The sequence below is a fragment of the Nerophis lumbriciformis genome, linkage group LG06 (genome assembly GCF_033978685.3).
Source record: "Nerophis lumbriciformis linkage group LG06, RoL_Nlum_v2.1, whole genome shotgun sequence".
Lineage (NCBI taxonomy): Eukaryota > Metazoa > Chordata > Actinopteri > Syngnathiformes > Syngnathidae > Nerophis > Nerophis lumbriciformis.
The window spans coordinates 33,271,454-33,294,534 of record NC_084553.2 but is presented as its reverse complement, the minus strand read 5'-3'; the positions used below and the strand labels follow the sequence as shown (position 1 = coordinate 33,294,534).

The following is a 23,081-nucleotide window of genomic DNA, read 5'->3' as shown; positions in this document are numbered from 1 at the left end:
TGCTGTTTGACTGGGGTTTGCAAAGAAAAGGTGCTGAAATGCCAATTAGTAATATTGTAAAAACAGGCATTTAACTGTACGATGCTTTTTAATACATTCAATGTTAAATAATAGACTTCTTTATGATCACAGTATCACAGTACTTCAACTTGACAATGAGGAAAACGTAGGTAACATGGTACACGCTTACAAATTTTATCTGGACCAAATGTCGCCCATACTCATCTGGCAAAGTGCTTCACTGCAGTCTGTTATGATACGTTCAATAACACTCGGGTGTAACCTCTCCCAATACAAAATGTTTTTCAGTTTGATCCAACAGTAAGATTACGTCATGGAACTTAAATTTTGAGGATATAATACAAAATTCCCTTTTCTGTTGCTTTTTCTTTTACGATACTGCCATCTGGCAACCCTCACGTGACGTCACTTCCCGGATAAGCAACTTGTTCCGGTCTAAGCTACCCGGAAAACGACACAACATGTCGGAACTGCTGGATTCTCGTAAAGTCACAGCAAGTTAAGGTCTATTTAAACATCACCAAACAGACAATACATAGCAATGTGTTTTTATCGTCAGCCGTATGTAATTTAAGAATCCAAACTGTAGTCCAGCTTCCTGTTTTCGAGCCTTCGTCATTTTAAGAAACTTGTTAGTTTCATATCACACAAAAAGACATGGGCAATGGAATGAATAAGGTAGGTTCTGATATGTACTTTTTGTGTCGTGTTCTCTTGTTGCAGAGGAATTGTAACAGGGGTCTTTACTCCGTGCTTACGAATCACAACACATGTGGACAGTTTGCGTTAGAGTTGGACCTTATTGTATGATTTGTGTTAAAGTAATTGAGTGTTTTATTATGTCTCCTTGCGTTGACACGAGCCAAAATCATTTAACAAATAACTAGGGTGTCTAGATACAACTAGCGTATATATAAATCATACTTTTTTTGTTCATTTGTAGTGTGGACTGATAAAAGGTTTGATCAAGTGATATTACTTAAACAGAGAGCAATAGTATGTATGAATAACACTAACCTATTTATTAATAACCACCTGGAAATGACTTATGTTGTCTTTATGTAGAAGTAGAGTGTTAATTGGCAACATCTAGTGCCCACAATAATTAAATACGTTAAGCTCATGTAGCAGTAAGTTTAATGATGCGGACACGTCTGTTACTTTCTGGTACACCCCTGCCTTGGGTAGTTTGTATATGTAAGTAATATGCAACACATGTCATGTTTTAGACTACTACAGCCATCCATTTTCTACCGCTTGTCCCTTTTTGGGTCACGGGGGGTGCTGGAGCCTATCTCAGCTGCATTCGGGCGGAAGGCGGTGTACACCCTGGACAAGTCGCCACCTCATCGCAGGGCCAAAACAGATAGACAACATTCACACACTAGGGCCAATTTAGTGTTGCCAATCAACTTATCCCCAGGTGCATGTTTTTGGCGGTGGGAGGAAGCCGGAGTACCCGGAGGGAACCCACGCAGTCACGGGGAGAACATGCAAACTCCAAGTCGCCACCTCATCGCAGGGCCAAAACAGATAGACAACATTCACACACTAGGGCCAATTTAGTGTTGCCAATCAACTTATCCCCAGGTGCATGTTTTTGGCGGTGGGAGGAAGCCGGAGTACCCGGAGGGAACCCACGCAGTCACGGGGAGAACATGCAAACTCCACACAGGGATTGAACTCAGGACTACTAAGGACCTTCGTATTGTGAGGCACATGCACTAACCCTGTTCCACCGTGCTGCCTAGACTACTATATTCAAATTCAATTAAGGACGTGTATTGTGTATGTCTAGCTTGTGTGCTATTGTGTGCTTAGCTGCTGCGTGGCTGCTAGTTCCTTGCAGCCTTTAGCCTCCCGTGTAGTTTTTGTAAATTACTTCACTAAAATGCAAGCAAAGACCAACATTGTGTGCTTATTGAACTACATTTAAATGTCAAATGGCTGTCCAGCTTTGGAAACAAAGACTGCACAAAACTGCTTGTATCATAGCGCTTATATTGGACATTTTAGATCCAAGCCGGTATATTACGATACTTGTTTTTTTGATAATATCGGACCAATATTAATGTTGGATTGGGACACACCTACGAGTAAGAGATGAGTGTCAATAAATACTGTAAGAAATCAAGCGACAACCAAGTGACACAGTATCTTTTTAGATGGTTTGTACCAAGACATTTGGACTTTGCTTACTCTACTTTTGACAATGTGATTCAGCAAGAAACAAAGTCTAAAGACAGTTTGTCTGACCTCTGACCCTTGAACACATAGTCAGACTGTGGGATCCAATTTGTATTGTATTTCCTCTCCTGACAATCATGCTAACATTATGTACAGTTGTGTTAAAAAGTATTTCAGCAGTGCATAGTTTGACCAGAAAGAGCACATACTCCTTGCCAGTCATCGCTTTCTTCTTTGGGATGACGCATCAGTGCTTCAGGCCTTGTATGTCCCTGGGAAATGTTGCCTGAGCTGGGCTTGGTGCTTCTTAAGCCTTAAGCCTCAAATCCAATCAGGCTCAAGTCAGGACAGATTTGCTCCTTTTTAGGGGAACTTTTTTGAAGCCGCACTAGAAACTAACAAGAGCACAACATGTCTGTGACTTCTGCTTCACAGGTTGTTGACGGCCTTTACCTTGGGAATATAAGAGGTAGGACGATATTTATGGTATTTATCTGTTTTTTTATTGGCACACACTGAATTCCACTACTGAAAACATAAACATTAAAACAGTAAGTAAATAGGACAAATGCAATTATTAACTTAGTCATTACTTTATTATACTAATGAACATAGTATAATTTATTTATAGTACTTGTCTAATTGTATTATTGTATTATCAGTATTATCTGATAAATCTTGTACTTTTTGAACAACCCTGTTATTCTTAAGAATTAAATTAATTGTTTGTGTTCTCATTTATTTGACTGCTTTAATTACTGGTGAAAACAATTTTTGGGTATAGATACCTTGTTATTCTAGCCCGTCTTTTGTTATTTCCACCACCATCAGTCTTATAGCTTACTCAGTGAAGGTGACATGACCCAATAATTGTAGAATTATGGTATTAACAGTGTCTAATTTTTTCCACATTACTCACTAAATTACTGTCAATGTGCTCGTCACTGCATGGCCCATTTAAGACGGCATTTGAAGTGTTCTTATTTTAGCCGCTGTGCAGGTGGCATGAACACAAAGTGCCCATGGATGGAACTGTCAATTCGGTCATCAGACTGTCTCCTTTCAAATTCTCTGACAGTATTTTTTTTTTTATACCTAGATTCAGAAAACCGCCAAAGCCTCTCACAGAATGGCATCACCCATATCCTATCTGTGTACAACAACGCAAGGCCTGTGTTTGAGGTTAGTGTATTAAAATGATGTTAGTGTATTAAAAATAATTGTCATCTTCTGGGAACAGTACACACCAAGTAACCAACTTCAAGTATCTTGGGTCTTATATAATGGATGTTGCAAAAGATGCCGCAAAGCCTCAGCATGGACAGCCTGCAATAAGCTGCATAAGTTATGGAACTCGATAATCTGTAATGAGATGAAAATGTGCACCTTTAGAACGCTGATAAAGCCTATTCTCCTCTATTGCGCAGAAACATGCACTCTCACCACATAACAACAGAAGCGCCTGGACGTAGCTTACACCAACTTGTTCAAACATGTCCAAAACATCCACTGGTCCGAGCATGCTACCTTAGAGCGTATATACGGCGATAGTATGCCACTATCTCAGAAGGTAACAACAAATATTTAAGAAGCACTGCTGTAATACCGGTATTTGTTTTCTAATTGTTATCTTCGAAGTGTTCAGTGAGTCTTTATTATTGTGGTGTTTGTTGTTAGCCAGCAGAGGGCAGTGATGCATTACACTTGGTTCAAGAGTGTCCTTGAAGTGTAAATGATCCTGTTTTTTTATGAAGGCAAATCATATATTTGCAATGTGCAGTCATCTCAATGATAGGTTAGGAATAGAATAGAATATAATAGAAAGTACTTTATTGATCCCTGGGGGAAATTCAGCACCACCGTTCGCTCACAATAGACAATAATAATAATATAATATATATAATATATTATATATATGATGTATAATATATGAATAATATAAATATATTCTACATTTAAGTGCAGTCAAGAAGGAACATATGCATTATACAGTCTGATGGCTGTCGGTATAAAGGACCTCCTGTGTCGTTCCGTGTAGCATTTTGGGAGTCTGAGCCTTCCACTGAACGTGCTCATTCTCTCCGCAATGTCCGAGTGTAGTGGGTGAGAGGTGTTGTCCATAATGGCTAGGAGTTTTGCTAGACTTCTCCTCTCTGACACCACCGCCAGAGAGTCTAGCTCAACTCCCACCACGTTACTGGCCTTGTTTACCAGCTTGTCCAGTCTGTTTGCGTCCCTCGCTCTCAGCCCGCTTCCCCAGCAGGCCACGGCGTACAAGAAGGCGCCCGCCACCACCGACTCGTAGAACATCTTCAACATCTTTGTACAGACGTTGAAGGATCCTAGCCTCCTGAGGAAGTAGATGCGGCTCTGTCCCTTCTTGTAGAGTGCCTCAGCGTGTTTTGACCCATTCAGCTTGTTGTCGATGTGTACACCGAGATATTTATAATCCTCAACCATGTCCACATCGACCCCCCTGATGCAAACAGGGGTCGCCGGAGTACTCCTCCTCCTTCCCAGGTCCACAACCAGCTCCTTGGTCTTCGTCACATTGAGCTGGAGATGGTTCTTCCCACACCATGTGACAAAGTCCTCCACCAGTGCCCTGTATTCCTCATCATCACCATCCTCAATACACTCCACTATCGCAAGACATCAGAAAACTTCTGAAGGTGGCAGGACTCTGAGTGATAGTGGAAATTGGTGGTGTGGATGGTGAAGAGGAAGGGGGAGAGGACTGTGCCCTTCGGGGCCCCGGTGTTGCTGACCAGCCTGTCAGACACATAGTCCTGCAGTCGCATGTACTGTGGTCTGTCAGTCAGGTAATCAACAACCCAGGACACCAAGGGGGCCTCCACCTGCATCGTCTTCAACTTCACACCCAGTAGCCCAGGCCGTATGGTATTGAAAGCACTGGAGAAGTAAAAAAACATGACCCTCACACTGCTCGCAGGCTTGTCTAGGTGGGTGTCGGCTCGGTTCAGCAGGTAGATGACTGCGTCCTCCACTCCCAGTCGGGGCTGGTAGGAGAATTGGAGTGGGTCCAGGTGGGACTTGACTGTAGGGTGGAGTTGTTCCAGGACCAACCTCTCCATGGTCTTCATGATATGGGAGGTTAGAGCCACCGACCTGTAGTCCTTCGACGTGCTGTGTTGCGTGCACTTAGGGAAGGGGACCACGCATGAGGTTTTCCACAGTGTGGGGATTTTCTGTAGCCTAAGGCTCATGTTGAAGATGTGCTGGAGCACACCACACAGCTGTGGGGCGCAGGCTTTGAGCACCCTGGGGCTCACACCGTCAGGACCCGCGGCCTTGCCTGTTTGTAACTTATTTAGCTGTGCATTCACCTGTTCTGCAGACAGACACACTGGGGGGTCATCAAGCTGAGGGTGAGGTGTTAAGTGGGGGGAGGTAGTCATTGGAGTTGGGGGGCTGTGAGGAGGGGAGGGGAGGGGGGGGGGGATGGATTGGTTCGCTGAAGTTGTCAGGGAGCCGGCTGGCATGTCTTAGGTGGGGCAGGAGCTTGTCGGAGCCACTGTGTCAAACCTGTTAAAGAACTGGTTTAGCTCATTGGCCCTCTCTTTGTCTCCGTCCACCCCGCTACCCCCGACGGTTTGAGGCCGGAGTAGTTGTAGCTCCGTTTGTAAGCACTATAAGGGCTTTGCAACTGGAAGTCACACTAAATATTAAAAATGTGGCAACTTTTATAAATTTTCCTCAGCAGATGCAATATTTTCTGGTGTCAGTCAATTCAAATTTGAAATGAACCCTGTATGTTGCCCCATGAGCCGCTAATAATGCGTTGGTTTTTTTTATGTGTGTTGTGCAGGACAAGACCTACCTTTGTATTCACGCAGCGGATGCGTCCAGTGAGAATCTGTGAGTATTAACACACATGCAACCTCTGACATTCAGGGATGTGAGCACACTTTTAGGAAGATTGAGAATAAAAAAGGAACATTTCTATCAGCACAAAGTGCTGCCATGCAAACTCCAAAATGCAATTTTGAAAATCAAGACTACATTTCCTGCAACTGGGTGCATTTCTACCCTATAATTTACCTTTAGGTTTATTCTCATCTACCAATGTCTTGTGGCTGTCTATTTGACACTTTCATGTCCCATGTAATGTACAACATAATTTTTTTGGCCAGATGATTTATTAACATTAATATAATTGAAAATGTAAAGTAATATTATATAACATGCATGCAAAGAATTCAGAAAAAGTTTCCCATTCGGCAACTGTATGCTGTAGCCACACCTATTCTGGTAATACACTTCCGGTGTTGTGACTTCTGTTTACAATATGTCACTTCAAAAGTATACCTTTTCGCTGGCTACTAATAAATACTCTAGCGCTACATCTGGATCTAACAGTGTACGAATTGTATCATCCAAATATGATTAGCGGCTAAGTGGACATCCGTCAACGTTGTGGCTCGGGGAGCGAGCGGAGGCGACAACAAGTAAGCTAGCTAGATGGTTCGCTACTAGCTAGCTTGTTTCAGTGCTCCTGAACGTCTCCCCATCCTGCAGCTCTGCGCTGCATTTTCGCAAAAATTCCACATGCCTGGACATTAATACCATGTGACATATTCCCCAAATCGTACCTGAAAGTTAACATTTGCGTGAGTCACACCATGAAATGTGTTATTATTGTACAGAACAACATATCATTTTTGACCTAAAATGTGTCTAATAGTTATCCATCACCTGCTAGCACAGTATATAGACAAAAGTAGTGCTTCTGCAATGTATGTATTTTTCTAAATCTTTGATTGCATGATTAATAATGGTACAGAGATAGCGTATATTCCATGTGTCTTATTCCCTCCAGGATTTTGCTGTCTTTTTTTGTGATTGTTGCGGCCTAAAATGCCTGTATTTGCAGCAGCTTTTTCATAATGTTGCGGAAAAAGTTTTCAGTAACATTGAATCAAATTATGATTTTATAATTTTGCTATTGGTGTTTTAAGTGTTCCTTGTAACCTTAACCTAAAACAGCACAGGATTGCAACAGAAATTTAAAAACAAATACTGGATTTGTTTGTATTTGTTTATTTGAATTACAATCTGCAGTTAAATTAAGAAAATTGCTGCACCAGATTTAGCACCATGCTAATTTCCATCTGTAGTCCATTTATGGTGCATCTAACATCCACAATTAAATTACACAGGATTGAAAATACACAACAATATTGAAAATACATAATGATAAACAATTTAAAATATAAGTACAATACATAAAGGGTATGTGAATTACAAATCAGTGGGCGGTCAAGTTACAGTATTTTAGCAGCTTCATTTAAAGTGCAGAAGTGTATAAAGTGCAGCAGTTTTGATCAAAGTCCACATACAGTGCAGTAGCCTTCAGATGATTAGGGTATCATTAAATAGCCATATACCCCATTGGTATTGCATACGTAAAAAAGGTTGCGATGTTACAAGATTGGAATGGTACTCTGGTGGCCATTAGACTGCTCCTGCCAGGGTATCATCTGATGGTCAACTACCTGCCTGGTATTGATAATGTGAGCAGGACTGGTGGTCTAAAAGCCAGTCTTTGACTGCTTGTGAGAAGCTGTGAAAACTAGAGTTGTTCTTTAGATTGTCTGGGAGTCCATTCCATTCTTTGATGGCTTGGTATGAAAAGGCAGATTGGGAGAAGGCAGACTTTCTTTTTGGAACATTACAGTCACCCCTGGATACAGACCTTAACACTCTACTTGTTAATTGCGAGCGTAGCTGTACGTATGTTTTTAAGGGAGGAGGAGCTGCATCATTTAAGATCTTATGTACCAGGCGGATATTGGAGAACCTGATCAGGTTTTCAAAGCTAAGTATACCGTATTTGTCAAGTGTGTTACAATAGTGGTATCGCCGAGGCCTTTTATCAGAGCCGAGGATGTCGTTGTGGCTTGTGCAGCCCTTTGAAACACTCGTGATTTAGGACTATACAAATAAACTTTGATTGGTTGATTGTGTATCGAGGATTTTCAGTGCTTGATTATGTAATGATCTGAGAGAATTTAAAACAGTCTGTTTGGCTTGAGACCATGATGACATACAGTACAAGATATGTGATATGATCATTGCATTGAAAAACGATTTACAGTAGCTGCTTCCAATGATAAAAAAAACTCCTGATGTGCTGGAAGTTGGCGATGTTATATTTCAGAACGTGACATACCGGTACCTTTTTAACATGATTTTTAAAATTTAAGTGTGGGATCCAGTATCACGCCTAGGTATTTAACTTCCTCAGCATTACTGATCATGTAACTATTCACAGATGTTTGGGATTGTTTATTGATGTTTTAATCATTTTATATCACACATACTTAAAAGTAGACCCTAGGTGGCAGTAAAAGCACATAACTGGAGCTCATTGCCAAATAACGGAGCTGTTGTAGGCATAACTAATAATAGTAATAATTAATTGTAATTAAAGACAGAATGTGGTGTCTGCTCTGCTCTGTCGTCCACAGGTTGTTGACATATTCCATTTTTAATTTTCGTTCAAAAAGTGTTTGTCCATCTTAAACATTAATTTATGTTACAACACAGTTAGCCCCGCACATTAAAAAAAATGTGTGAACTGTAGAGAGCGATATAAAATGGTATTTTTTTTAGTAAATGAGAGCCAATGAGAGATTATCATTACACTTCAACATCTTTGTTGTGTAAAGATCTCTTGTGCACTTGAACGCCGCTCCGAGACAAATTTGATTGGCCAAAATTACGCTAATTGGCCAAAATGTGCGGGAAAATGGTAGACAATAGATGAAGTCGCAAGGCTGCGCATCATTTGCATAGATTAGTTAAATTTGAGTTAATAGCAAAATCCTGGAGGGACTGCGTATTTATTGTAAGCCTCATGAGCTGGCCTTCCACCCTAACAGCGGCCCCATGAGTCAGAGTGTTTATGTTCTGTGTTGCGTGTAGCTTCTGTTTATTCAACTCTAGCGTTACACATTTTAGACCAAACACGCAAGACACTTTCAGAGCGTCCTCCAAAAGTGTCAGTTACAGGATTAATGTCAGTGACCACTTGCTTGCTAGATATTCAAGCCAGTGGAGGGCGACACTGCAGCCTCCCATTGGTCAGACAAGGTTGATGCATCATGAATATAAAATTACCTTCATTGTCGCATTAGGGGTTTCGTGTACCTTTTAATCCTTTAAATAAGTAACTCTGGTTGCCTCATAAAGTAACTGTAAATATATGAAAAGAGGAGGTCTGTTGCTGATTGGGGTGGAGAGGTCTGACCCCCAGTGTTGCAATCAGGCACCTTCCCTCAGGCAGCAGAGGAAGGAAACTTCAGTGACATCTGGCTGTTGCCTTTGACCACCCAGTGTTTTAATGATCCAGACTCTGTCACAATCTCCTTTCTGACTGAGTGGCGAGGCTAACCGCCGTTCAAATCCAGCTCTGGGGCCCCTGCTGGTCTGAGGGCCTCTTCCATTCCGTGAGGTCCACAGCAAAAACTATGATTCCTACAGCTGCAGGGGTGGCACATATAGCTGTAAGGAGTTTCTTCCAGCCCCTAACTACTATCATATTATGGTGTGGATGCAATGTCAGCATGTCTTTACCACTATAACACAGTAGATACATACAATTAGTAGTAAAAGAAAGTTACATTACAGCAATATCTTTAAAAAGAAAATCATAATGACAAAAAAAGTTTTAAAGTTATTAATTTTTGTGGAGTTTGAATATTTGTACATTTTGATGAGTGCCTTGTCAATAAAATGTCATTATTTTATGGGATATATATATATATATATATATATATATATATATATATATATATATATATATATGATCGGATATATATATATATATCCGATCAAATAATGACAGGTTGCAATTCATATATATATATATATATATATATATATATATATATATATATATATATCCCATCAAATAATGACAGGATTGATATATATATATATATATATATCAATTGATGTATATATATCAATCCTGTCATTATTTTATGGGATATCTATATATATATATATATATATATATATATATATATATATATATATTATATATATACACACACACATACATATATATATATATATATATATATATATATATATATATATATATATATATATATATATATACACATATATATATACACACACATACATATATATATATACACATATATGTGTATATGTATATATGTGTGTGTGTGTGTATATATATATATATATATATATATATATATATTTAAAACATTTTTTTTGGAAGGTTTGTGTTTTATAGTTTTTTGTGGTTTTCATGAGTAATTAAGTTTCCGTTTCCATTACACCTTTATTTCCACAGTGTCTTTTAACGAATGGTTTGCTTCTGTACATTTCACCAGATTCAGCTGATTTTAACTTAAATACACTACAAAATTTCTGCATATTAAACAAGATGAGCGGAAGCGTCGGTTGCTGGGAGGACGCAACAAAGTGCTGAAGAGACAAGTTCTGAACTTTGGGTCTCAGGAAGAAATGTTGGTGGAGTCTATTTTAGCCAGAGACTGTTACTGTGTCTGCTGTTGAGTAACAGCAGCTGGTCCCAGGAGTCTGCTATCTGCCTCTTACTTCTTGATTATGTGAAATACTATCAGTGTTTCCCAACTGCTTGCAAGGAGAATTCATGTCCACTAATTGTGTTTGCATGCCTTTTGTCGCAGTGGTTTACTGACTGTTTTATTTTTGTTTTTTTAGGTTAGTATGAATTTATCCAGAGAAACGTGTGTCCGTACCTCGACATGACATTTACCTTCTTTGTGGTCCCCCACACAGTCTCTGCATGAGCAGAACTGTTGGACCTAACCTGGCACATCCATTTATTTAAAAAAGTAGCTTATTTATCATAAGGCACTTTACCTTATATGAGTCATTTGCATATTAGGCTTGTATCAGATCCCAATTCATCAAGCCACAAACAGAAAGTGTGGGCCACATTCTTGTAGTTTCAATTCAACATGCCTTTTCTCAATTCCTATAATTTTTTTAAATGTATTTTTAGTTTTACAACCTTTTAAGCAACTCTGACAAGTAACATATTTCATGAGTAGTACAGTCATTATTTTGTGTGTGTTGATTTGTTTTACAGGTTGCAACATTTTAAAGAGTGCATCCGCTTCATCCATGAATGTCGCCTGAATGGAGGAGCTTGTCTTGTTCACTGGTAGGTGAACAAGTTACATTAGAATATGTACGATGTCAATCAATCAATCAAAGTTTATTTATATAGCCCTTTATCAAAAGCCACAACGACATGCTCGCTTTAGATCCCACATCAGGGCAAGAAAAAACAACCCCAATGGACTGGACTTTCACATATTACCCTTACACAATCTAATGTGATCCAGTACAAGAGCAGTATCAAAATATATATATTTTTTTTACAAACACTGGTGGACATTGTCAGTTATGTTAATTAAAATGTGTTTGGTGTTGTACTGTAGTTTGCAGTACACTGCATCATACAGAGAGCCATATGTAGTAATATCTTGCCCCTTGTGATATTTGAGAAATACTGTACCATAAACCGTACTCATAGGATGCGGCGCAGTTCTACGCTACTGCAAACTGCAGCTACATGCACACAGATAGTTTTTTTGTTTTTTTTCAAACATTTGTTAATTGGGTTTTTGACATATGCAGTCCAGAAATACAATTAAACACCTTGGAAACACCTTAATCCGACCGTGTTTGGCTTTTGAAAAGTCGGACTAACACACCTAGATCATGCGGTTGGACACCTGATCTCTCGAGGAGGTGTGTGTGACCGTAGAGGACCCTTCGTAATCAGGCATGCACCAGTCTGAATGCGCGGGATACAACTCTGAAGCAGATATCATTCAATAAAAATGTCGTAACCACTGCAATGAAGAGGATACTTTTTTTTTTCTTCACAAATTAAAATAAAATATTCATTTAGGAAGGTACTTAAAGAAATGTAAAATGCTGATGAAAGTCAATGAAGCAGGTAAATTAAAGTGTACACACACCTCATGCTGCATTTGTGCACTCCAAACTGATTAACAATAATTTTGTATTCCACACAACGGGATAGTCCAGAACAATAGCAACCTTCATCTGGAACAGTATCAGTCGGGGCACAAACTGTCTTTTCCTTCTGATTTAAAACTCCCTCCATCAATCCAAAGAGACTTTTGAATAATCTCAGAAAAATTTAAAGGTTTTGTTTCCATGTCTCTTGTTAAAAAATGTATTCGAAAAAACTCTGCCACAGGTCTTTCTTTGCTTTGAACCTGCATCTGCCCCGTTACATTCTTGGCAGTCGCGCCATGTTCATAGCACAATCCAAGATAATTTCTTGATGCTGTCTACTATTTAACATCAGCATAGCCATTAGAGACGTAATATTTGTAATATGTGCCAATATTCTGAATCAGAATCAGAAACTTAAAAGTTGTAAGGATCCACAGATGGCTAGTTTGATGTCATAGGTCAACCGGAAAAGGAATTATTTTATTCGCGCTAAAATGAAATAAGCTCTCCCCAGTGTACAGGAGGCACATGGCGTATGACCAATAGTCGCATTAGAGAGTGTGCATGGACACCTGGACTTCACACGTAGGTATGAAAATACAAAAAACACGAACTATTTGAGAAAACAGACTAACACTGTTAAGAGTAGGCACTTTATACAATACATTGAAAAGACAACAAATATTAGAAAAGGAGTGCCTATTCTGAATGAACCCAGTTTGATCTGCATTATTAATAGGAGGGAGAATAGTATCCAGCTGTAAAGCCAGCAGTTTGGATAATAATCTAATGACATGAAGTTATACGAGGTGCATGACAAAGGGTCCTTGCCTTTTTTCAAAAGGAGAGAAATTGAAGCTGAGTTGAGCGTTTGCGGGAGGCGGCCAGATTTACATGATTCAATGTACATGTCCAATAATGGGGGGGCTAATTTATGCCAAACATTTTTTTTAATTCGGGAGATTAACCATCTGGTTCCGGGGATTTTCTGATTTGTAGTGATAATGCTGCAACATTTAATTTCCGCAGCTGTAATTTGTCTCTAACTACCACAACCGAGGGGATGTCTAGATTGGCAAAAAAATTATCACGCTCAGGCGTAGAACAATGAGAAGATGAATAGAGGGATGCATATGCGGAATAGAATGAGATACCGATATCTGGCGTAGTTTATGAGTTTATAGTTTACCAGCTTTATCGCCATGTTCATAAAACTGAGATCTTGAACAAAGTATTTTTTCAGTAGCACGGTCTGTCGCAAGGACATCAAGTTCTGCCTGTAGAGAGAGCCTTTCCTTAAAAGTGTCTGGGTTTTGAGAGTTAGAGTACAAGTTATCTAACAGAGATATGTGTTGTGTCAAACTAGTCAATTTATTCTGCCTGAGTTTTTTTCTCATAACTTGTATCGCATATTCTCTCCCCTCTGATGTATGCCTTCAGCGCCTCCCAGAGTACAGAGGCCGTTGTCCCTGTAGTCTTTTTCAAGAGCACAAAAAAATGTATTTGACGCGAAACAAAATCTACAAAGTCCTCATTGAAAAGTAATTGTATATTTAGTCGCCACACGTGCGTGTGGTTGTCAGGTTTTTAAAGAGTAAATCTATTGAAATTGGAGCATGATCAGAGATAACAATTGCATCGTACACATTGTTAAATGAATACATCAAAACTGCACATCATTTATATTGGTAAAGGTATTTTTTATGATACAGTTCCTGTATTAGATCTCATTAGATTGTGCAAGTGGTATGAAACGCATGGTCACAAAACATGGACAATTCTTTGTGCCCATACAGCCTTGCAGGTGTTTCGCGCAGCACCACCATGGTGGTGGCCTACCTGATGACCGTCACCCACTACAGCTGGGAGGAGTGTCTCACTGCAGTCAAGGCTGTGCGCTCTTTTGTCGGCCCCAACTCTGGCTTCCAGGAGCAGCTGCGGGATTACCAGACAACGCAAGTGTCAGAGGTACAAACAAGTTAATATTCGGGGTGGCGTGGCTTTTGGTAGAGCGGCCGTGCCAGAATCAAATACAATAGATGCAAGAATAAATTACACAAAAACAAATATGGGCAACAAGTGACTACAACCTGTTTAGTTTTACCGTGGCATCCATCCATCCATCCATTTTCTACCGCTTATTCCCTCTGGGGTCGCGGGGGGTGCTGGAGCCTATCTCAGCTACAATCGGGCGGAAGGCGGGGTACACCCTGGACAAGTCGCCACCTCATCGCAGTTGAGACAAAACTGCATTTGCACCGTTTTATCTCAGCTCTTGGGAGGCAACGGGGGAAAAGATTTAAAAATGTTTAATTATCCGTTTGGTGGCTGCGTGGCTCAGATGGTAGAGCGGCTTTCCAGCAACTTGAGGATTCCTGATTTGAACCCAGCTTCCACCATCCTAGTCACAGCTGTTGTGTCCTTGGTGGGCAAGACATTTCACTGACTTTGCTTACAGTGCCACTCACACTGGTGTGTGAACATGAATTAATTTTGGTGGTGGTCAGAGGGGCCATAGCTGTGAATTGGCAGCAAGGTTTCTGTCTGTCTACCCCAGGGTATCTCTGCCTACAAAGGTAGCTTACCACGATTATTGTGGAGTAAATAAATCGGGGGTCCCCATACGGCCCGCTAGCGTTTAGAATCCGGCCCGCGGTAGGTACCATCTTAGAATAAGGCGACAATAACCTTTGTCTGATTGCAATGACATTGATGTCATCTGATGGAATAAATCAGTATTGTTAGTCATTGCATTGACCGTGACCAATTGTGCGTTACATTGTCATGTAGGTGCCATTCAGACAGCCTTTCCCAACCATGGTCTGATTAATTAAAAAAATGAAAATAAAAAAAACACAAAAAGTTCATACATGTCGTACGAAACTTTCCCACTGAACTATGATGAAATTATTAAAACTGTCTAATTGCCACACACAATTAAAAATTATACCCATTTAAATCCATTACCAAACATTATGGATAAAATGCACAACACTGTCGACATGTTTAACACATTTTTGCTGATTGATATTTCTGATGGATTACAAAACTTTAAGGAGATGGCCAGGGAACAATTAAGGTGGAAGTAGTTCACATTCTCTTAAAGGGGAACTGCACTTTTTTTGGAATTTTGACGATCGTTCACAATCATTATGAAAGACATGACGATGGATTTTATTTTTTAATGCATTTTAATTATTAAATAAATTCGATTAAAAGTCTGCTTACAATGGAGCGTATGGGAGCCGTTCAGTTCTGCCTATAGAGCCCCTAAAAAACATCCAAACACTTCCATTAGTGTTTTATATACAACATGTAAGTATAAATGTAACAAGCACATTTATAATAACATTTAATATTTACGTATTTTTATCATTTTAAGCATATGCAGCGCATTAATTTCAAAAGTGCATCACGTTTGCTTTTTTTCTTTTCTTCATCATTGATTTCTGCTCTTTGCAGACTTCAATAGAGCCAACAAACATAATAAAACATCACTTACTGTGCAAGGTCCGCTGTCATTAGGATGCCGACTGCAAGGATGTTCATACATTCCCATTTAGATGGAAAATGTCTTATCCTCACGAAGAAACAGAAATATATATATTTGATTTTTAAATTTAATATATATTATTTTAAATATATTATATATTATATTATATTATGTTATAATATTTTATTATATATATGTATATATACATATTCTTTTAACCCAATGTGACCACCGAGTCAAAAAAGTTTAGGGACCCCTGGAATAAATGATGGGTTCTCAATTTCCTGTGAAGCGCTTTAAGTGCCTAGAAAAGCACTATAAAAATCGTATCCATCATTATTAATAATACATTTTATTCTGTACAATTACAGTATTTTAAAAACTATAAGCCGCACCAGTATAAAAGCCGCACCCACTAAGTTTTAGAAGAAAAAAAATATTTTTCATATAATAGCCACACCAAACTCACAGCCGCAGATATATATCGATACGTTTTGAAATGAGATATTTACGTTGAAAGATTTTGTAAATGTTTAATTACATCTCAATTGTTTCCAAATGGTGCCTGTAACACGTAAGTCAAACGGCTGATCAAACAAAACAGAGAAGTCATTGATGTGTTTATTCATCTTTCATGATGAATACGATTTTCTCCTTTTCTATTATGGTCAAGATGTTGCTGAGGGTTCTTCTTCTTTGTACTTTGTAAACACTTTGAGTTTGAACAATTTCTTAACGTGAATCATTTTAGTACGTTCTTTGATTTATTTGCTTAGTCCATTCCACAATTCAGCTGTTAGCAAATAATAATCCATAGAGTAGCCAGACTTTTGCATAAGCTGCAGAGTTAAATACTTGGCAAAAAAAGTAGCGTCTTATAGTCCGGAAAATACGGTAATTATGTTATCTAATCTAATATTTATGTAATGATAAACTAGGGCTGGGCGGTATATCGAGTTTGTAAGATATATCAATATATTTTTAAACAAGATATGAATTAATATCGATATAATTTATTTCACGTTAAAATGACCAAACACCACTTATTTGTTGTGTTCCTTGATTTTCCCTCGCTCCCCACTCCCTCTCAACACTCCATGGCCTACTTAACCCCTCCCCTTCCTCCTTCCAAGACGTGCTTGCACTATAAGAACATCCATGATTGGTTGGTTGTTCACTATGATGAGTCACGATTGGTTGAGATTAGAGCAAAACATTAGGGACAGGCCAATCGGAGGCAAGATAGGGCGGGTCATGGAACCAGGAAGGGAAATCACAACAGACATACCAAATGACGACAAGAGAGTCGTAGAAGAAGATTCAAGCGGGCGATTTATGTATAAAAAAACTAGTGGAAGATGGCAGAGGGATTCTCTTGTTTAGATTTTTCTTTTAGCGATATAGACGATATAAATCCACAATGCGTCTCATTTGGCCACATTTGGACAAATGTATGCGTGTGGATAAAACATTAATTTGAGTTGTTTACCATGTAATCCCAAATCAAAACTGTTCTCGAGTTGCCAAGCCGGGCATATTTCGCACAAAAAATGCTGCCAAAAATGTATGCCGAAGTGAGAAAGATCATAGCCTCACAATTAAGTAAAGTCACTTCTCGGCGCTGACCAGAACCGTACGTGTGTGACAGTCCATTACAACGTCGACTGGGAATTAAAAAGTGCCTGCCTGTAATTGTACTTTTTTGTCTGAGTTTGATGCATTTTGTATCATTTGCACAGCTATGTTATTTATTTTACATAGAAAGAATATTTTTCAGGTTTTTTTTCTGTTATGTAATTCTGTGCTACTTAAACAGTTTCTTTTCTGTGCTGTTAATACCCATCTTGACTAACTGGGTTAATAAATGTACCACTGACTGTTTACAGTACAGTTGTCATTCAGTTCAATTTCAGTGAATCTCGCTCAAAAATGAATATCTTTATATGTATACTTTCACCGGAAAATATATCGAGGTACTGTATATATTGAATATCAAGTTTAAGTAAAAATATATCGAGATATACTTTTTCGTCCATATCGCCCAGCTCTATGATAAACAACAATAATGCCTTCTCAGTGACAAGTGGTCAGAACAGGGTTATCAATTTGTAAAGTGCTGGGATAAAAGGCTTGAAATTAAAACTATTTGTTTTACAGTAAATTTGCTGGTTCGATTAAGAAATACATAACATGGTGTCGTATCAACTAAGCCGTGTGCATACTGCTATTCAACTTTTACCGCCATCTCTTTTATTCTAATAAAGAATAATGCACAGTACTGTATGAAGCTGTTAGAAACGGTTTCCTTAAGTTACAGCTACGACCACAATAAACATGTTGTTTTCTTAGTAACTTTCTGACAGTGTCATGCAAAACTCATCTTTGCGAGGCCAATGCAGAGTTTTGGCAGGTCTTGCAATAGATCACATTAGCTTGTGTAGGTGTTCCTATTGTGACTAATAAGTAGTATTTTCCCAGCAGCAGATATTCATTATATGACTATTCTTATGTACGTTTTCCATGTACCCCATTTCAAACTGTCACACTTCAGATGTGTTTGCCATTTTCAATTGTTTCACATTTAGTTGGAAATATGCAGTGTGTGTGTGTGTATGTGTTGGCTGCCATGACACTAGCACTGACCAAGCCACAGGGAAGGGGAACCGCAGCGGGTTGGGTGGTTGCTGGGATTGCATTAGCTCGGTACTGCTCATCACGTGTTTTGCATTGCCGTCAGCATCTTGCAAAATGTTTGCATGCATTGATTTTGAGGATTTGACCGGAAATCACACATCTGCATGTACATTTTCCCACATCTTCCAGCGACAGACAGTGAGAATCCGGATTCAAACACTTTAGTGGGCATTTTCACATCCTGACAATGTATCTTGTCTGTGGAAGCTAAGAAGAGGAATGACAAATATAGCATAATACTCACTGTGTTTATAATTGTCAATGCACCGTACCGTCACTCCCCCCAAAAAAAGAAATATATATTTTATATATATGTATATGTATACACTATATACATACATAGATATATACACATGCATATATATACATAAATATATACATGCATATGTATGCATACATATACTGTATACATGCATATATATATATATATACATACAGTACATATATACATTCATATATGTATACATATATATATATATATATATATATATATATACATCCTTACATATACCGTATTTTTCGTACTATAAGTCACAGTTTTTTTCATAGTTTGGCCGGGCTCCAGTGCGATTTATATATGTTTATTTCCTTCTTTATTATACATTTTCGGCAGGTGCGACTTATGCTCCGGTGCGACTTATACTCCGAAAAATACGGTACATATATACACACATATACATACAAATATACATATATACTGTATATATCTATTAGGGCTGTCAAAGTTAACGCGATAATGCGTTAACTAGTTAACTATAAATTCCTTTAACGGCGATCATTTTTTAAATGCACGATAAACATTTTTCAGCCTTGGCCTGTTTTGTAGCTTGGGGAAAAGTGTAATGCCGTCCGGTTACTGTGGAGCCAAAGGCTCGGAAATAGCTCGCAGAACTGCACAAAGAAAGGGGGACTTGATGGAAATCTCAGACCTAAAGCCATGGCAAGTTGTTCTCTGGACATGACAAGACAATTTTACCTTCAATCGCCGTGAGATGACATCTTTGGAGTGAATGTTGAGCGTTCATTGCTGCATGGAATGAGGAGAAGCTTCACATCCATGTTTGGATTACAGTTAAGTGCATTAAAAACATGACATTTAGATTGTTACTCAAACTGCTTTAGTAAGATGGAATACAAACTCAGTAGAAACAAAGACGTTAAGTAGGAAGTCTAAAGTCACTCTTATGGGAGATTTTCGTCAAAAAATATCAAGTATTTTCTCATATCAATCACCTTGATCGGAACATCCTTAATGAATGAGGGAAAAACGGAAATTTCAGTTTTTGGTCCGGCCCTCACTGACTTGGGACCATTGCAAAATTATGTGCGTCCCAAAGTCACCAGCCTTGGCGTCACTATAGACAGCGATTTTAAACTTGACAAACAAGTCAATGGCGTTTTAAAATCGTGTTTTTATAATCTTCATCTTTTAGTAAAGGTAAAACCGTTTTTATCTTTTAACCTTTTTGAACAAGTCGTGCATGCTTTTATTTCAAGTCGCCTGGACGACTGCAATGCACTTTATGCTGGCATTAGCCAAAAAGCTCTCTCCCGGTTGCAGTTTGTCCAGAACGCGGCAGCACGACTTTTAACAGGGCCCAGGAAACGCGAGCATATAACCCCAATTCTTGAGAGTTTGCACTGGCTCCCTGTTCATTTTAGAATTGATTTTAAAACATCGCTGTTTTTTTTTAAAGCTTTACATGGACTGGCACCTCAGTATATCTCGGACCTCATCCAAATTTACACTCCTGCGCGCGCTCTGAGGTCCGAGAGCCACCTCCAGCTCGTGGTGCCCAAGACGAGACTTAAAACCAGGGGAGATATGACCTTCTCTGTGGTTGGCCATAAGCTCTGGAACACTCTGCCCCTCCATGTTCGAACTGCTTCCACAGTGGAGTGTTTTAAGTCTCGTCTTAAGACCCACTTTTATTCTTTGCCTTTTAGCACTACGTGAGTTGTGTGGTCTTCTGTCCTCTGTTGTCCTGTGTTTTTTTTTTAAAGAAATTTTGATTTCTATTTACTGTTTTAATTGGTTTTACCCTTAAAAATCGTTTTTAATCATATTTATTTTTATATTGTTTTTATATTGGTTTTATATTTATTTATTTTTTGTTTTTATTCAGTCATTGGTGGAGCATAATTGATTTTAATATTGTTTTTAACATGGCTGTGCAGTGCTTTGGAAACATTCTTGTTGTTTAAATGTGCTATATAAATAAAGTGGATTGGATTGGATTGATAATTAATACCTCTCATGGTTGCACCTCTTGTACTGAATGTTGTTACACTCTTTTAGATGTATATTTTTGGAATCTATGTCATGCATTATCTCCTCATGTGTGATGTTTTGGAGTCAAAGAAAGGGTAAAGTTTACAGTTACCTTTTATAAAAAATATACTGCACTCCCTTGAATTACGTGGCATGATCCATCAGATAAGGTGAATTACTTTCGTTAGCACCGACTTTTATTAGGATACACAAGGTTGGGCAGATTAAAGCCAAGTTTTATGAAACAATAACCTGAAATAATGCACCTTTAAATTGTGTGAACACAGGTAGTGTGGTGTGGCTCATTACAACCTTTGCTCAGCCTTTATCTTGGGCACCGGACACGTGTCTGTATTCTGCACAGTATAACGGTTTAAACCAAAAAAAATTTCAAGATACAGGTTGAGCTGTGTCTCTTGGAATTTCAGTTTCCCATATGAAACAATGGAAATGTATGTCTAAAATAATCCCTTTTTTCACATTCCTAACTGTCCGTAGATGATACGTGATGGCTAGTGTTTAACACTTCCTCTCCCAATAAAGAAAAATAGTATAGAGCCGCAAAATGTAACACAGCGTATGAACTTTTAAAAGTTTACATATTTTTATTTTACAGGGAAAGCAATCCATTGTCCATGTGAAGTTCAACTTTTTCATTTTCCCTTTTCTGTTTTGGAAAGTGTTCATGGTTAGCTTACCTCAAGGGGTTGCCCACTCAAGAAGCTAAACTGAACACACAGGCTTCCAGTCTCTTTTACTTGCCTTTCTTGCGCCTCAGGACTCTGCCTATGCACATTCACAGCCTCACAGTCAGTTGAAAATGATAAAACTCTTTTTAAAATTGCTAACTTTTTTCACACTTTGGATAAAAAAAATCCAGAGGAAGCCACAACAAGGAGGCAGAAGAGTCGTATGTGGTTCCAGACCCGCGGGTTGCAGACCCCTGTGACACTTTCCAGCCAGGCAATCCTTGAATCAACCTTAGGCGTGTGTGTTTTATTTATTCATAGGAGGCACACAAAACGATGAACAAGCCTGTATTTGTCTGCTTTGTTTAAAAAGGACCAATCAAACACTTATTTACATGATGAGGCGTTCAAGCGCACTGCGTAACTCTTGGGTGTTTTCGGTGACAGGGCTTTCAGATAGTCGCTGTGCTTTTTTTTATTGAGTACGGCTGCAAAATAGGGCCCCAAGAATCCAAAAATATTAAAAAAGAGGCTGCACTTGGATAAAGAAGGTGAACTACTAATGAATTCAAGAAAGAATGCGTTGCAAAAAGCCATGTCTCTCCCTTGAACTCATCACACTATTGTGGAATTATTTATATAGATGCTTAGTGAAATTTCGACTTCCTTTCTTGTGTGTGCAAATTTAGAGGTGTTCCCCTGCCCCCAGAACAAATATATTTTCTTAGCATCCCGCAGCATGTTTTGAGAATAAAATCACACGGCCTGGATTTGAACTTGAAGATGCTTAATTTGTTTGTGTTCCCACAGTATCGAGCTTGGCTGAAGTCCAGTTTCAATCCCAGTCCATTTAACGATCAGGAGCAGGTGGGCGTCCTTCTCGTCCAGTTCACGGAGCAACAGGAAAACCAGCAGCGAGGTGGAGACCAGCGCTGGCGAAACCAAGACATCAAAGGTTGCTCTGTGCCATCAACACCTCCTGAAGGCAGCAGTTAAGACAAGAGGCCAAGATATTTAATTTTTACTTCATGCTAATCCGTCTAGTAATGGGTTAATTTGGATGCAAGCTGTACATACCTCACTTTTAGTACCTCCTTGGTTCCTTCACCGAGCCCATCAGTGCTCAGACGCCTTACTCCCAAATGCCTCAGCACTTTAGCCATGATGACATCACCTGTGCTTCCATGTGGATTAACCTGTTGCAATAGCTCAGCAGCCTTAAAGATGTGCCATAGGTGCACGCTCGGTGATCAAATTGTGTCTTTGGACTACTGCTTTACTGATGTGGTATAAATTACTGTATTGACCTGAATATAAGAAAACTGTCCGAAAAAATTGTGATCTCAGAGATTTATACTGTACATGCAAACTAAGCAAGTGGCCCTTGACAAAACCCAAATTGGATGAAATGTGATGAATTATATGGCAGATATTGAAAACATGACCAAAATAGGTTTGTTTTATCTTTAGAAATGTTTTTCCAAAAAAAGACGGGATTGTCTTATATTTGGGTGTCTATGTTAATCTGTCTTCAAAGTTTCGACAAACCGGGTGTGTATGTTTGGGGGGAATCAATGCACATTTTCCTTGTGAGTAAATCATTAAAATCGCTCTAATGAAGGATCTCTGAAATCCAAACACTAATCTTTCTCATGTTAATGAATCTCCTGATTTTTTTCTTTTT

General features: G+C 38.9%; 1 protein-coding gene across 1 annotated transcript; it reads left to right on the top strand.

Annotated features, from left to right (window-relative positions):
* Positions 1 to 418: 418 nt before the first annotated feature.
* dusp22a (dual specificity phosphatase 22a) lies at positions 419 to 23,029 on the top strand. The gene is made up of 7 exons (XM_061964184.2): positions 419 to 699; positions 2,644 to 2,677; positions 3,308 to 3,390; positions 6,038 to 6,087; positions 11,345 to 11,419; positions 14,046 to 14,217; positions 22,208 to 23,029. The coding sequence occupies exons 1-7, from the start codon at positions 679 to 681 to the stop codon at positions 22,391 to 22,393; spliced, it is 621 nt and encodes a 206-aa protein (XP_061820168.1). The 5' UTR covers positions 419 to 678; the 3' UTR covers positions 22,394 to 23,029.
* Positions 23,030 to 23,081: the final 52 nt, after the last annotated feature.

Coding starts and splice junctions, on each gene's coding strand:
- dusp22a (XM_061964184.2), top strand. CDS start 679: ATGGGCAATGGAATGAATAAG. Junction 2,678..3,307: donor TTACCTTGGGAATATAAGAG/GTAGGACGATAT, acceptor TTTTATACCTAG/ATTCAGAAAACCGCCAAAGC. Junction 3,391..6,037: donor ACGCAAGGCCTGTGTTTGAG/GTTAGTGTATTA, acceptor TGTGTTGTGCAG/GACAAGACCTACCTTTGTAT.